General features: G+C 39.8%; 1 protein-coding gene across 2 annotated transcripts in view; it reads right to left on the bottom strand.

Moving 5' to 3' along the window:
- The window catches only part of LOC131160378 (chloride channel protein CLC-e), a 98,027-nt gene that overhangs the window by 22,819 nt on the left and 58,830 nt on the right, over positions 1-16,378 (bottom strand). For both annotated transcript variants that reach the window (XM_058116009.1, XM_058116008.1), the window contains exons 5-6: positions 9,266-9,451; positions 8,892-9,182 (exon numbers count right to left, since the gene is read on the bottom strand). In XM_058116009.1, the coding sequence (XP_057971992.1) occupies positions 8,892-9,182; positions 9,266-9,451 (477 nt within the window). The remainder of the gene's footprint in view (positions 1-8,891; positions 9,183-9,265; positions 9,452-16,378) is intronic.

The following is a 16,378-nucleotide window of genomic DNA, read 5'->3' as shown; positions in this document are numbered from 1 at the left end:
AGAATATGCCAATTTTTTCCTATTTGCAACTCGATTTTGTTGTGAGGGTGGGCATGAGATGACTAATTGATCATCCAAAAGTTAATCATAAACGTAAATACTCCATAGTATTATTAATACCAACTATCCTAGTTTATAAATCAAATTGAGTCCTTATTTGAGAATTGGATGCATTAAAGATATTAAACAACTAAGAATTGAATATAGCCAACTCATCAAACAATAGATCTTTAATTGAATGACAAACATAACAAAATATCAGAACCTCAACTTAGAAATGACACGACTAGGACCCCAAACATCAGAATGAACAAACATGAATGGGATGATGACTTGTCTATTGACTCAGGATGCAAAAGGAACAAAACTCACGCTCAATATTAAGACAGAAAATTCAAAATAAAAACTAGATGGTTTGACCCGTCTAATGAAACCAAGGGCGACAATGGATTTGGCATAGCAACATACTACAAGAAATAGGAGGAGAAAGCAACTTAAAGTAGTAAAGCCCACCAAACTCACATCTTGTGCCAATCGTCTTCCTTGTCATTAGATCCTAAAGCGTAGATCTAGGAAAGAAAGTTACAAAGCCGTTAAGCATGGTGACACTCTCGTCGACCTCCTCCCTTGATCCCTTTTCTTATCCTACAACAGAAATCGCTCGTCTTCATCAATCCATTCTTCACTATAATCATATGCTCTTCGAATCTCTTGTCGTCACCATGCGTCCTAAGCTAAACTTGTTTAGGGCATTATGCTTGCCTGTGACCGCTTTTCTCGTGAGTTAGGGATGGGTTTCCATCATGTAAATACTAGTGAGGTTTATTTTCTACTAGTTGTTTCTCTATATGCCAAATAAGGCAGTATGACTCCTCGGTCACTTTGATGTTTCCTAGTGCCAAGATATTTGCATATAAAGCTCTTTAGGGGAGGGTGAATGTTCTTCAAACTTGTAAAACTCACTAGCTATTGTCAACGTGTTTAGCCTACCTGCCTCCCTCGCTAAACACACAATGTTAATGGAGGTGTTGTTAATAAATTGCGTTGCTTCAATGTTTACTGCATTCTTTCCACGGCTTTCACAATTGTTTACTGCTTCCGCTGTTATTTGATTGAACGATAATGAAATTTCATGGATGAATTGTGATAAATGATAGGCTTGCTAATTAAGCAAGAGTGTTTTAGCTAGTGCCGCATGGTCCTTCCCATGGTCTTAAATTTCCACGAAATTGTTGAAATTTTAAATTTCCATCACCCTCGAAATCGGAATGGTAGCCAATTTCTGTCTTGCATAATTTCCGTCGAAATCTCAACGAATCATCCGAAATTTATCAAAATTTTGAAATTTTAGCGAAACTTGTCAAAATTTTAACCATACGATAAAATTTCGTCAGAATTCAAATAAGAAATTTAAGGGTGAAGTGAAATATGTATCTTAATTTATTTTATTTATTTTATTGAACCAAAAGATGATTACAAGTGCTTTTGAAATTATATGAAAAGATAAACTTACAGGAACATTTTATTTAACCATTCAAGTCTAAATTATCATTATTTGTATAATAAATAATATTTAAATGATTTATGAATTTCATTTGTATTAACTAAACATGCTTAATGTACATTATCTTACAAATATGTCTGATACACATACTATTTTACAACTTTTTCACCTCATACAAAACTTAGATGTATTTAATTTGTAATATATTAGTCCTAAAACTTATATTATGTTTGTTAACCATTTCTAAAATATTACAAAGAATCCCATGTTTTACTACTAATTTCCGTTTTTTTTTTTTCAAATCGAAATCGAAATTAACATTGAAATTGAAAATTTCATCGAAATTTCCGTACTTTTGGAGCTTTGAAATTTGAGTTGAAATTGAAATTTAAGACCTTGGTCCTTCCACAAAGGTGTGAAAATAGTCGGCCCGTGACACCTGGTATCAGAGCTCGGTGAATTTAGTTACCTTTGTTGTGGGATTGGGAAAGCTTTGGTGAGTGACCATGGCACCAACTAATGCTGAGAGAATAAGCGTGCCGGAAGCACAAGCTAAGACAATAGCCAACAATGTGGCTGCAAAGGTGGCCCAACTGAGGGAACTAGTTGATGAAGTGATGGGATCACAAAAGCATCAAACAAGTTTGATAGGTGAAATGTCAAAGGACTTTCACCACACTGTGGAAACTTTGCAATCGCAGATAGCTGATCTAGATGCAAAGATGAATCTGATGGTTCTTGCTAGGGGAAACTCTTAACACTCTAGGGTTTAACAAGACCAAGGTACCAAAACCCAAGACGTATGAGGGTGTCCGTGATGCCAAGGAGTTGGAGAACATCTTGTTTGATATGGAGCAGTACTTTCGCGTTGTGAGGATGGCCTCAGAACAGGTGAAAGTACATACTGAGACCATATACTTGGTTGGTGATGACAAATTGTGGTGGCGTACCAAGTACAATGAAATTGAAAATGGGAACTATGTAGTGGATAATTAGGCAAACTTGAAGAGAGAGCTCAAGGCCCCATTCTTTCTTAAGAACGTTGAGTATAATGCTAGGAAAAAACTGAGAGATCTCAAGCATACTGGGTCAATCAGGGAATACGTGAAACAATTTTCTGCTTTGATGTTGGATATCAAGGACATGTCATAGAAGGACAAATTGTTCTATTTTCTTAAGGGGTTGAAACTATGGGCAAGAAAAAAACTTCATATGCAAAGAGTTCTAGACTTGTCCACTGCACAAGCTTCCGCAGAACGCTTGACTGACTACGCTGGTGATAATACCGCTTCGTCCAAAGGGTTTGGTGGAGAGGGAAACAGTGAAAAGTCTTTCAAGAAAGGCAAACCCAAGAGTGGGGGAGCCTACTATAAGGCCTCAACTTCAAAGGAAACTTCAACATCTCGAGGGCTCAACACACCCAATGGAAATGGGAAAACTTCATGCTACTTGTGTGGAGGCCCTCACAGAGTTATTGAGTGCCCACAAAAGGGATCCCTCAATGCCTTACAAGCTTCCACTTCGAGACAAGTGGTGGAAAGTGATAGGGAAGAGGAGGATACTCTGAGGGTGGGTGCAATGCGTCATGTGAGCACATTGGAAAAGCAGGAAAAAGCTCCAAAAGTCACACAAGCAAAAGGACTGATGTTTATGGACTTGAGAATCAATGGGAAGAGTACCTGCGCTATGGTGGATACTGGGGCTACTCATAATTTTGTTTCGCAATTGGAATCATGGAGACTCAACTTATCCTTAGAGAATGATACAAGATGCATGAAAGAAGTTAATTATGTAGCCCAACCTACTCTTGGAGTAGCCAAGCAAGTGACTGCGAAGCTTGGACAGTGAGAAGGTCATGCGAATTTCACAGCGGTGCCATTGGATGACTTTCCAATCATTTTAGGAATGGAATTCCTGAGGGGGACGAAGACAATGTTGATGCCTTCTATTGGTTCCTTGTGTCTGATGGGAGATCACCCGTGCATTGGGCAAGTCGTTGCAATGAAAGGAGTCGATGGGAAGTCCCTTTCAGCCATGCAACTCAAGGAGGGATTGAGCAAGGGTGAGCAGACACGTCTAGCCACGATGGTGGTAGATGAAGTAGGCCAAAAGCTGGTGCCTATGACTATCCAAGCGCTGTTGGATGAGTACAAGGAAGTGATGCCGAATAAGCTGCCTCACAAATTGCCTCCATGACGGACTTTGGAGCATGAGATCGAGTTGTTGCCAGGAGTGAAACCACCTGCTAAAGGGCCATGTCGGATGGCGCCTCCAGAGATAGCAGAATTGGGGAAACAGCTTGATGAGTTGTTGGAAGCGGGATATGTTCGCCCTTCCAAAGCACCATTGGGGGCATCAATGTTGTTTCAAAGGAAACATAAAGAGCCTCTACGGAAGGTATTCAATAGGCTAAGGGGGAACAGTCTGTATGTGAAGAAAAAGAAGTGCTCTTTCACTCGGCGGAGCAACAAAATCCTTGGTTATGTGATTGAGCAAGGTCACATTCGGAGAGATATGGAGAAGGTAAGGGCGATTCAAGAATGGAAGATCCCCACAATAGTTAAGGAGTTGCATTCCTTTCTTGGCCTTACCAACTATTATAGGAAGTTCGTAGAGGGGTATTTGCGGAGAATGACTCCAATGACAAAACAACTGAAGCAAAGGTATTATTGGTCTCACAGACGTGATTATGTGGTTGATTATACCCAGACTTGTCTCACTTGCCAACAAGACAAGCTAGAGCGGAAGAAGAGTGTAAGGCTATAGGAGCCCCTACCAGTACCATCCAAACCATAGGAAAGTGTCTCACTAGACTTCATCACCAACCTACCCAGAGTGGGAGATGTAGGGTCTGTACTTGTAGTTATAGACAGGTTTTCAAAGTGTGGTACATTCATAGCCGCACCAAAGTACTGTTCGGCACAGGAGACGGCACAATTGTTCTTTAATAAAATTGTTAAATATTGAGGTGTTCCCCAAGACACTGTTAGTGACCAAGACTTAAGATTCACTGGCAACTTCAGGACAAAACTATTCAGAATCCTCGGGTCACATCTTGGCATCTCTTCAAGTTACCATTCAGAATCAGACGGACAAACGAAGAGAGTCGATGGGCTACAAGGAGAGTACTTGCGCCATTTTTTTAATGTCAACCAGAAGAATTGGGTGCAAGTACTTGATGTGGCTCAGTTCTATTTCAATGCCCAAAGGAGCTCAACAACCAACAAGAGCCCTTTCGAGCTTGTTACAGGCCAGCAGCCACTATTACCTCACATAGTGGGCGAGTCATACAGAGGAAAGAGTCCCAGGGCGTACATCTTCGCCAAAGAATGGAGACAGAATGCAGAGATTGCCCGAGCTTATCTAGAGAAAGCTTCTAAGCAGATGAAGAAGTGGGCAGATCAGGGGGGAAGACCATAGCACTTCAACTGGATGAAAGTGCATCATGTATTTCATGTCAACTTCCTTAAGTCGTTCAATGCCGACACCAACGATCTGAGTAGAAGTTAGTCAAATAGAGCAGAGTTGAAGATAGTGCAACCTGACAGACGTAAAGTTGAAAATATCCTTGTAGACAGAGAATTCATATCCTCAAGGAAGAAGCAGCAAGAGTTGTTAGTGAAGTGGAAAGGCCTTAGGGATGAACAAATCAACTGGATTTCTGCGGGAGACATGCAACCCTTTCTGGACAAAGTTGAAGTGTACCTAGCGTCAAAGTCTACAAGGACGTCGACAACATAAGTGGGGGAGAATCACGAGCTAAGCTTGTTCAGGGCATTATGCTTGCCTGTGAGCGCTTGTCTCGTGCGTTGGGGATGGGTTTCCATCATGTAAATACTCGTGTAGATTTATTTTTTACTATTTGTTTCTCTGTATGCCAAATAAGGCAATATGACTCCTCGGTCCCTTTGATGTTTTCTAGTGCCAAGATGATATTTGCTTATAAAGCTCTTTAGGGGAGAGTGAGTGTTCATCAATCTTGTAAAACTCACTAGCTATTGTCAACGTGTTTAGCCTACTTGCTTCCCTCACTAAACACACAATGTTAACGGAGGTGTTGTTAATGAATTGCATTGCTTCAATGTTTACTACTTGCTTGCCACTACTTTCATAATTGCTTACTGCTTCCGCTGTTATTTGATTAAATGATAATGAAAGTGTTTCATGGATGAATTATGGTAAACAATAGGCTGGCTAGTTAAGCAAGAGTGTTTTAGCTAGCGCCGAATGGTCCTTTCACAAAGGTGTGAAAATAGTCGGCCCATGACACCATTTAACACAGTCGTCTATGTCTCTTGCCCTTCAAACCTCCCGTAAACACCACGAAGCAAGATGGTCTTTGTTGACATGTGTCCTCCTTTGCAACCCTAACATTGTACTGCCTAGTGCTGTTCAAAAATATTTGAAAACCGATCCGGTCCAAAATGCCGATCCAAACCGAATCAAACTGAAAATTTGGTTAACCAACTTTTTCAATTTGATTTCGGTTCATGCTTTTTGCAGTTTTCAGTTTTCGGTTTGATTTTGGTTTTTATGTTTATGGACCAACGATTACCCGAATCGAACAAATATATGTATTTATTTATAATATATTATTTATATTATATATTACTATATAATAATTTATACAATATATCTTAAAATTACAAAATAATACCCACTAAATATTTTTTGGGCGATTAATTTATATAAATAAAGTATAAATGCACACACTAATCAAAATCCAAGTAAAACATCTAATTTTTCTTTAAGAAAATTATAATGATTTAAAAATCGGTTTGGATTAGATAACCAAACTGAACCGTTGGTTAACCGGACCATCGGTTAACCAAAGGGTTTGGATCAATTTCGATTCACAAAAACAATGAACTGAAACTTTCAGTTCGGTTCTGTTTCTAAAGGTTCGGCTTGGGTAACTGAACCATGAACACCCCTAGTACTCCCACATCCGAACTCCTTTCATTTCAAACCCTAAGGCTGAAGCTCCTCTCGCTTCAAACCACCCTAGTGACTCCACATTCAAACTTCAAAACCTTGGGTGACCTACCCATATTTTCCAATAACAAACATCTTCCTGCTTAGTAACTCGGACAACCAAGTGGGCTTTTAAATTTTTAATATTATGTCATCATACAACATTATTAGTAGGTGTTAAAGTTATGTGAGTTAGTAAGGGTATTATGGTCATTCGTATTGTACTTACCATATATTATAAATAGAGAGACCTATCATCGATGTTAGGTCTTCCATTTTACCCAATTATTCAACATCTTCTAATCTTTTCCCTCTTGTCATCTGACCATGTTGCTAGTCTCGATGGGGGCTTGAAGTGGAAATGGATGAACACACCACTTTTAAAATTGAGAGGAAGGGGATTACTACAACCCAATTGGACATGTTGAATTTTCATCCATGAATATGCAAGTAAGCTTGTCTTCTTCATTGTCCTAGCTAACGAGGTACTCATGTGGGTAATGAAGTTGATGTGGGTGTTAGGTGCAGCCAAAGAAGGGGGCGCAGTTAGCTGTAGTGGAGTTTTGAGCAGTGTGTCAATAAAGGCTCTTGAAAATGGCTGGGGATAATTTTTATGATTGATGAAGGCCAATAGCAAGATTGTCCATGACATATGAATTTTAGAATGCAACAGGAAAAAAGGTTACAGGGATTTCCTTGCTACCTTGTTGGAATTACTTGAGCCAAGTGACAAACCCAACCCAAACTATGGTAGATGGAGATGTTCTAACTGCAGGTCTTTGAACATTCAAAGAGTTGAGGAGGTAAAGGAGAGGACTATAGTTTTTCCGAGATTATCATCAAACATATCCTATGCAGATGTGGCTAGACATGTACCAGCAACGAGAAAATAAGAGGCAATGAAAATAACTCATGACCAAAGGGCTCTGAGAGACCATGCGAGTATTACTAATCCTATCCCCTTGACAAGTGAGGGTGGGGACAACAAGAAAAACTCACTCTTGCTGGGGGGTTCTTCCATGGGGCCAACAGGGATGGATGCTGACAGGGCAGCACTTCAAAAGTTTATTTTATTTTACTTTTTTGGGAAGAAAAAAACCAAGGTTGTGCAGGTCATTACAAGAAAATGGTCAAATGTTGCAAAGGATCCAAATTCAGAAACGCAGGAATTAAGGTCGATGACAGAGGCAGAGAAGGGAAGCCCAAATCAAATCATTTTGGATGTCCTGGGGGGAGAGAGGACCAATTTTCAGAGGACAGCTTGGATCCAGAAAAACTAACGGCAGAGTATAACTGAAGAAGCTTCTACAAGCAACAAAAAGCAAGATGTCCTTTACAACCTAGTTGCACCGCCATCTGCAGCTTGAGGATGAACTTGACATTTGAGGGGAAACATAGGACGATTTGATGTATGATTAAGAAGAGGAGTGGGCAGTATGTGTGAATCAGAGAAGGAGCTTTTGGTGGACCAATTGAGAGCTAATTTAGAAAAGGAAGGGCTGGTTCCGAAGTTTGAAGATTATAGAGGGGATTCTGAAGAGGCTGGGTTATTTAAAGTCGATATACCAAAATAGATTTCCCAGCGTTTCGAGAGGGTCAGTTTTCACTCTACATCCAGACAGATTTTACTTTAGCAGATCAGATGGGAGGGTTGAAGTTGATGAAAAGAATGGGTCTTTTAATCATTTGAAGGAGCAATTGAAGATGAGGTTTGAATGGCAATACCAACCCTACAAATGGAGAATATTGGTCAACATTGGGATCTTGGCTGTATATAGACAGGTGAGGGCTCTATTAATCATTTTTCAGATCATTTGTTTGCCTTGAATGAAAAGGGATCTTTGTCTTTTAACCCTGAGCTTTGTGCAATAACTTGGGTGTTTCTTCCTTGCATACCAAGTGTGGGGGGGGGGGGGGGGGGGGGGGGTGCGCAGATGCTTCTTTCTAGAACTAGTATTGGTATCCTTCCCCTTCCAACTCAGCCTTGTCTTGTTTCCAATACTTCAATACGAAAGGGAGGATTCTCATAGGGCAGAGGGCTGTCAGTTTAGCTCTGAGGGAGGTGAGAGAGACTTGATAGACTCACACAAGCTCATAGGAGACCTGGGCCTGAAACCAGTAAACCCAATAAGAAAGGAGGACAAGAGATCCTCAAAGCCAGAAAAAGCAAAAAAATAAAGATAAAAATCTAGAAAAATAAATAAAAACCAAACAAACTCTAATTAAGAAAACCCCAGTTTAAACAATAAGATCACATAGATCAGCTCTTCTTATATTGATGATTAAAAAATAACAGACGCCATAAATATCCCAGTACACGACACATATTTACTAAAATAACCTACTCCTTTCTAACAGATTTGTCTATCAGAGAAAAAGTGATTAAATAATTATGAAAAGTAGGCTGCCATACCTTAGTTTTTCTGCTTCCTACTTTTTCTGATTTGGTGAACTCCTGAATGTCGCCAAGTGTAAGTAAACCAATCACAAGATTGTCATCATCAACAATCACTGCACAAGACTGCTTCTCAGCAAGCATGAGATTCAATGCTTCAATAAGCAAAGTGCTCATTAGGATGGTCACGTATCTTATTCTCATGGCTTGTGAAACAAAGATTCTTTTTTCCAACTCAATAGTTTCTGTGTTTGAGTTGTCCACACAAAGTGAATTTTCCACCTCACAAAGGTCACCTGCATTAGACACCTTTGCAGCAAGCAAATAACTAAAGACAGCTTGATTGGGCTAGAAGAAGTTATTTCAGGATGCTGAATTGCATGGGTGTTTACCATTTTAAATTTGTTTGAATTAGAAACGTCCCTCCTTTTTGTTTGGCCAGATGTAACCCATGAAGATAACCCTACAGCTCCCAATAATGGAAGAACTATCCGGTAATCCTGTGTCAACTCAAAAAGAAGCAAAACTGCAGTAAGAGGTACCTGACACACCCCTGCAAGAGTAGCAGCCATTCCAACCTGCACATAGAAATGACTACCATGAATCAAATCATGTTATTGATAATCCATGAAAGATTCTACTAACTAGCAAAAAAGATGGCATAATGGAGCTTTTAAGCAATTTCATGTGCTTTTCTTTTTCCCTTGTTTTGTTCTTTTTTGGCTCTGAGGACCCCTTGTCCTCTACTAGGTTGTAAATTCTCTGTTCTCATTCTTAAATATTCCCTTTGCTATTCCAAAAAAAAAAGACCACTTAACCTAAAAGCTTAAGATGTTAGGTCGCAGGCCAACAACGCATATCAGACCTTAACACTCCCCCTGCATGTGCAGCCCAATTGTACATACAGAGATAAATAAACAATGAATTAACACCCCTCATTGGGAACAAATTAATTTTTTAACGAACTTATGATAAACATAGGCAATAAAACTACAACCCAGGACCTCATGGCAACCATGACTCTGATATATAGTTCAATTACCACTTTATCTAAAAGGCCAACAATGTATATCAAGCCTTAACAGAATTAACTAAATTCAACAACCCAAAGCCCTACTAAGTAACTGGAACCAACCACAGAAGACCTTTTTTTGCCATTCACTCTCTATGCTACTTTTTGATAGAGACATATTGACCTATTCTTGTGAGATCCTTATCATTCTAGTATAACTTTGTTGATCGAAAAGAGGAGATTTGATTAAGGAAAAGAAAGAACAAAAAGGAGCATAAGACCAAAGGGCATCCTGGGCCAAAAGGTTCCCTGCTTTGTGAGGGTAGGAGAAGGGTAGTCATAGTGTATGTGGCCTCATCCTGCTTTTATGCAGAGAGGCTGTTTACCCATACATGAACCTATGACCAACTGGTAACAAAGGAGCAACCTTACTATTGATCCAAGGCCTGCCCACATGACACATAGAAGTAAAGTATCAAAACTACGTTGCCAGCAAATCATACTGTAAACTTGGAAAACACAGCCCTCTGAAACAATTAGCTATAAAAGTCCACAATGAAGCCATGTACTAAGTCCTATCCTAGGGCATAGATGAAGAAATCTTCTTCCAAACAATTTTCAACACATATAATAAGCCATATGGGTTTATCTCAAAAGATTTTGTTTCACTAATCAAAAGCTCAAAAAAAGACCTACAATACTCCTCCGAAGATTCTAGAACCCATGACCGATAATCCCTCCTAATGGAAGGGAGAACATCTTTCCAACAAGCACAACAAAGAGAGAGCTCTACCACCTCCTTATCATTAAGGGACCTACAAAAAAGAAAGTCCCAAGAGAACTCATCCCCATTTTTTAATAAGAAAAGAAGAGAATTTCATTAGAAAAACTCCTATGAAATTAAAAACTAAAAAACTATGGAGTTGTTTGGTATCATTTCTGCTTTCTACTTCATGTTATTGTTGCTGCTCAGTAAGGGAACAGGTTATGAACCACTTTGGTTTATGTTATTGATTTTCTACTTCAATTTGTCAGTTCTTGCAAAAACTGAAAAACCAAACAACATTTATTCTATACTAATTTTTTATTAAAAAATAAATAAAATGACCATGTGAATGTAAAATACCCAGCTTCTTGTGCAACAGATTTTCCAAATAGCAACAATAAAATTTAGTGATTGCATCTGGGCAACTTCATTCTATTCTATATCAAGGCCCAGCTTCTTCTGCTTTGGCAAGATAAATTCAAACAATGATTGAATTCCATACAAAAAGCTCAACATAAACTGCACTTCCTATTTGAACTGAAAGAACGGGCATCACAAAGGTTGACAAATTGTAATGTTGCTAACATTGGGAGCATAAGGAGGTGATGCAAAGCTCCGCCGACATGTTATTCTCTCAGAGCCTTTATCCTTGGCCTCCAAAGCCTCAAGGATGGCTCTTCCTTCCTATAACCTTTTCCTAGCCTTACCATCATCTTTCTACCTTTCGCCTTGAACCCTAGCTCTCTGCAATCATCCTCTCCTATCGCCTTGAATCCTAGCCCAGCCCATTGCGATCGTCTTCATCTATCGCTGGACGTAGTACCTAGAAGCTATCAAAGAGGACATCATGGTGGTCGTTACTCCATCTCTGAACTTCAACAAGGTCACGAAACTCACAATTCGAAAGTCAGCGACTCCATTCGTCAATTGAAGGGGTAGTTCTCTGTACCCTGCTCCATCTTCTCTTTTCAACTCTTTCCAAAGATATTCCACTTTTGAACCCTAGCATATCTCTGCAGCAAGTCATCCTTGGCTATGAGATTCTTACAGGAGCAACGCTTCGTTGCGGCAACGAACAGGAGCAATGTCATCTGAGATGGCCCTACCTTTAACAATGTTTGCTTGGTGTCCTCTAGCATCAGAGTTGATCCTGCAATCCCACCAGATTACTTGCTTATCTTCATCAGGGCTGTGTGAGCCTCTTACCCTCACTTTGGGAGGCTCTCACACTTCCTGCCTAAGGTTGGTGGTTGTTTGGGGTTATTTTCTGTACCTGCCGCTTTGATTTTTTGCTAGTTGTTTGCTTTCTCCCTCCTAGTGGATTAGAGTCTTTTTTCTGGCTACCTAATTGCTCGTGGATATAGGAGACGGGAAGAAGATAGTTGGGCATGCCATTGTGAAGATTGAGAGAAAACTTTTCAGCACTAATCGCTTGGACAATTCAACTTCCAGGATATCTGAATTTTTTCGGAGATTCTTCTCTTATGACTTACTAAAAAAGGAGAAGTTTTTTATGGATCTTGAGATCCCTGGGGTTGAAGTGTTCGGGTCTATTAGTAGTAACAAGTGGGCGAGCGGGGGATGCCCTTTTCTGTAGAGAGGGTGTCAAGATTCGTATAGAACTGAGGAATGAGAGGGGTAGGCTTATTTGCATTGAGAAGAAGGATCCTAGAGGTCGAAGGCAAGCACTCAATGTCATAGAAGGAAATCAGAGCGAGGGATGGCACAAATTTTTAGAAGCCTTGATGAAGTTGTCTTTTGACTTTGAGGAATACTGTATCGTGTGATGTGCAGATTGTGGCTCAAGAACATAGTTCTTTGGGAGCAGACATCTAAGAAACAAAATGTGCTTTAGAGGCTTTTGGATAACAAATCATTCTTTGAAGTTGTCAAAGAGTATCCGTTAAAGGGTAGACGAATTGTACAACTGAGGAGTAACTCCTTCCCTAATGATGAAGGATTGCAAACATAGGCATTTAAAAAACAGGTTGAGAAGGGCTGTTTATAGATGGGTTGAAAAGAGTAAAATTAATGTGGTTTCAAAACTAATTCAAGAGGAAATGAGACCTTGACCTAAAAATGAAACTTAATGAAGCGGGTTCCCCTTCTAGTGATCATATGAGTAAGTTAGGTGGATTGGCGTCAAGGGGAAAGTTAGAAAGGGAGGGCGGGCAAAGCTTTGAAGGAAAATTGAATGGAGAGACATTAAAAACACAGTGCATGGAAGACTCAAAGATGATGGAGGAGAATTTGAGGTTTGCACCAGTCGATTCCGAGCCACAACTATCTTTAGATTTAGCTGGCGGGACATTAGAAAGGGAGTTGGAGATTCCTGAGAGTGGGGGGGGGGTGTAGAGGAGGTTTCCGATATGGAAGATGACTTGAGCAGCTTTTGTGAATTTGAGAAGGGATTGTTGATGGATCAATTGAGAGCTAATTTAGCCTTGTATGAAGAGGAATTCTTGGCTTAATTAACGAAGGAAAGCTCCAAAGGAGAGGGAGTGGAAGCTTCAGGATAGAGCGACGAAGCTACTAAAAGTACACAACTATATGGGAAAGAATGTATTCAAATGTTCTCTAAAATTGCTTGAGGGGGTACTAATGATATTAAGCTCAATTTAAACTAGATAAAAGAATTGATAGATAAGGGGTCTTTATCCCTTGTCCCTAAGCCTAATTTTGATATAGTGGACTTTGTGGATATTCTTTCGCTAAAAATAGGGGGGTAGGGGTTAACAATGAAGTAGTAGCTTTTTCTATGGCTGGTCTAAACCCGTCAAAACCTTGAAAAGGTATTCTTCCCCTTCCTGTTCTACTCGTTATTGCTTCTGATACTTTATGCCACAGTATGGGTTCTAGGGATAGCACTTTTGGTATTGGCTTGGGAGGTAGTGAGAGAGACATTCCAAATCCAAATAAAATCCTAGAGGACGTGGGGTTGAAAATAGTTAGTCCAGTAGGGATCAAGGTGAAATTGCTTGCGAGTCATAGAACTTACGGGCGGAAAAATAAGAAGGTGCAAAAAGAACTTAAGAATTTGGTTCCTTCTATTAATGGAAGGGAGATGGGAAGGGAGGTAAACATGTTAATTTATAAAAATCGTCAACTGGAATGTTAGAGGGCTAGGAAACTAAAGAAAGGGGGGCTAATGAAAGAGTTCCTGCTTAGATACTCCTCTAATATAGTTTTGCTTTAGGAGACCAAACTTGAGCATGTTGATGGGGGAGGTAGTTAGAGGGATTTGGGAAGGTCACAATAAGGAATGGGCATGTATACCTTCTTTAGGGTTAGCAGGTGGTATTTTGGTTATGTGGGATACTCACTCTATTGTTAAAGTGGATAGTCCAGTAGGTTTTCTCTCTTTCTGTGTTAGTAGAGGTGAAAGGCCAGGTTCATTGGCAAGTTTCATCAATGTATGGTCCTTTTAGACCAACCCTTAAAAGCTCTTTTTGGGATGATCTTGGTTATGTTATGGCTTTTGTGCTCCTAACTGGATTTTGGGAGGTGATTTTAATGCGGTGAGGTTTCCCTGAGAGAAGAAAAGAAGTGATAGAGTTATTACTACTATGTCCAGTTTTTTTTTCTTTTATTAGGCATTGTGGTTTGAGAGACCATCTTGTTGATAATGCTAATTTTATGTGGTCAATTGATGGGGCTAGAGCGGTGGCAAGTAGGCTTGATAGGTTCCTTTTCTGTACAAAGTGGGAGGACAAGTTCCCTAATCTCTCTCGATTTGTTTTACGGTTTTACCTAGGCCCACTTCCAACCACTTCCCCATTTTGTTGGAATCAAGAAAGGTCGCCTGGGGACCTACTCCTTTTAAGTTTGAAATATGTGGTTAAACCACGAATCCTTTCAGCCCTTAGTTAGCAATTCTTGGAATTGAGGATGTGGAAAGGGGTTGGGAAGGTTTTAGATTCATGAAAAAAACTTAAAAGGTTAAAAGAGAAGTTGAAAGAATGGAATAGAAAGGTGTTTGGTGACTTAAGGTTTAGAAAGGCTAGTATCTTAGTAGAGTTGGTTGAGTTAATTAAGAAGCAATAAGATCATACTTTATCGTGGGAGGAAGAGATAAGAAAAGTATTTTTGAAGAATGAGTTGGAAGAGGTGACTTTCAAGGAAATGAGAAGTTGGAGGCAGAAGACAAAGTTTAAATGGATTAGAGATGGTGATTGTAATTCAAGATTTTTTCATAGGATAGCAATAGGGAAAATGAGGAAGAACTTGATCGAAAGTTGGAAGTGAATAATTGTTTACAAAATCACCACTAAAGTGTTAGCTAATAGGCTGAGTACGGAGCTTGATAGAACTATTTCTAAAGATCAGAGTGTTTTTGTGGGGGGTAGGCAAATTGTGGATGCCATTTTGGTTGCTAATGAGGTTGTGGAGGATATTCAGAGAAGGGAGAAGAATGGTATCATCTTTAAGTTGAACTTTGAGAAAGCTTATGATAGAGTGAATTGGAAGTTCATGGATAAGATCTTTGTGAGAAAAGGGGTTTGGAGAGAGATGGGCGCATTGGATTAGAGGTTGTTTGCTTAATGTGAGCTACTCGATTTTAGTAAATGGAGAGTCTAAATCTTGGCTTTAGGCTATGAGAGGGATTACGCAAGGTGACCCTCTCTCCCTGTTCTAGTTTGTTTTAGTGGCTGATTCTTTGAGTAGTATAGTGAATAGGGTGGTGGACAAAGGTTTAGTGAAAGGCTTGGAAGTGGGGAGAGAGGAGGTCAAGGTCTCGCACCTTCAGTTTGCTAATGATACTATTTTTTTCTACAGAATCATAAACCATCTTTTACGAATATCTTGGGTCTCCTTCACGTTTTTGAGAAGGTTCATGAGCATAAGATCAATATGGGTAAAAGCGGTATCGGGGCTATCAATATGGTTGTTGAGAATGTTCGGGAGTTTTTTTGTGAAGGTGGGGTGCAGATTGGAATGGTTGTAGTCCTATCTTGGGGTTCCTTTGGGGGTAACCCTAGATCTGCTAACTTTTGGGATCGTGTTGTCGAAAGGGTTTCTAAGAGATTGGATGGGTGGAAAGGTGCTCTTTTTTCTCTTGGTGGTAGAATTACTCTTATCTAGGCCTGTTTCTCTAGTATTCCTTCATATTTTCTTTCAACTTTAAGATTCCAACAGGGGTTGCTAATAAGGTTGAGAAGATTATGAGGGATTTTTTTGTGGTTAGGGGTAGGGGGTAGTAGGGTTCATCTGGTTAGTGGGGAGGGGTGGGTAGGTCTAAATAGGAGGGTGGTTTGGGTATTGGAAATTTGGTGTATAAAAACACAGCTCTTTTGGCTTAATGTCTTTGCTCGTTTCCATTAGAGAATTCCTCTTTATGACATTTGGTTGCTAGAAGGATGGATTAGACAAGAATGGGTAGGATATTAATATGAGATTTAGATGTTCTTTGGAGAGTCCGTGAAAAGCTATCTCTCAAAGTTGTCCCCTCTTCATTCCCCATATTAAACTCCTGGTGGGTAGAGGTAGTAAAATCTGGTTTTGGAAAGATTCTAGGTTAGGGAATGTAGTTTTGTCCACCTCCTTTCCACGTCTTTTTCGCCTAAGCTCAGGGCAGGATGAGTCCATTTATTCTTTTGTTGTTGATCCAAGTGGTCCTTTGCCTTCTTGGGATTTCCGCTTCCATAGATCATTAAATGATAAGGAGATGGGGGAGCTATCCACTTTGCTAGCCTTGTTGAATATCTATCGTTTTTCTTTAGAGGATAA

The sequence above is a fragment of the Malania oleifera genome, chromosome 7 (assembly GCF_029873635.1).
Source record: "Malania oleifera isolate guangnan ecotype guangnan chromosome 7, ASM2987363v1, whole genome shotgun sequence".
In the NCBI taxonomy this organism is placed as follows: Eukaryota; Viridiplantae; Streptophyta; class Magnoliopsida; order Santalales; family Ximeniaceae; genus Malania; species Malania oleifera.
This window is presented reverse-complemented; position numbering and strand designations above follow the sequence as displayed.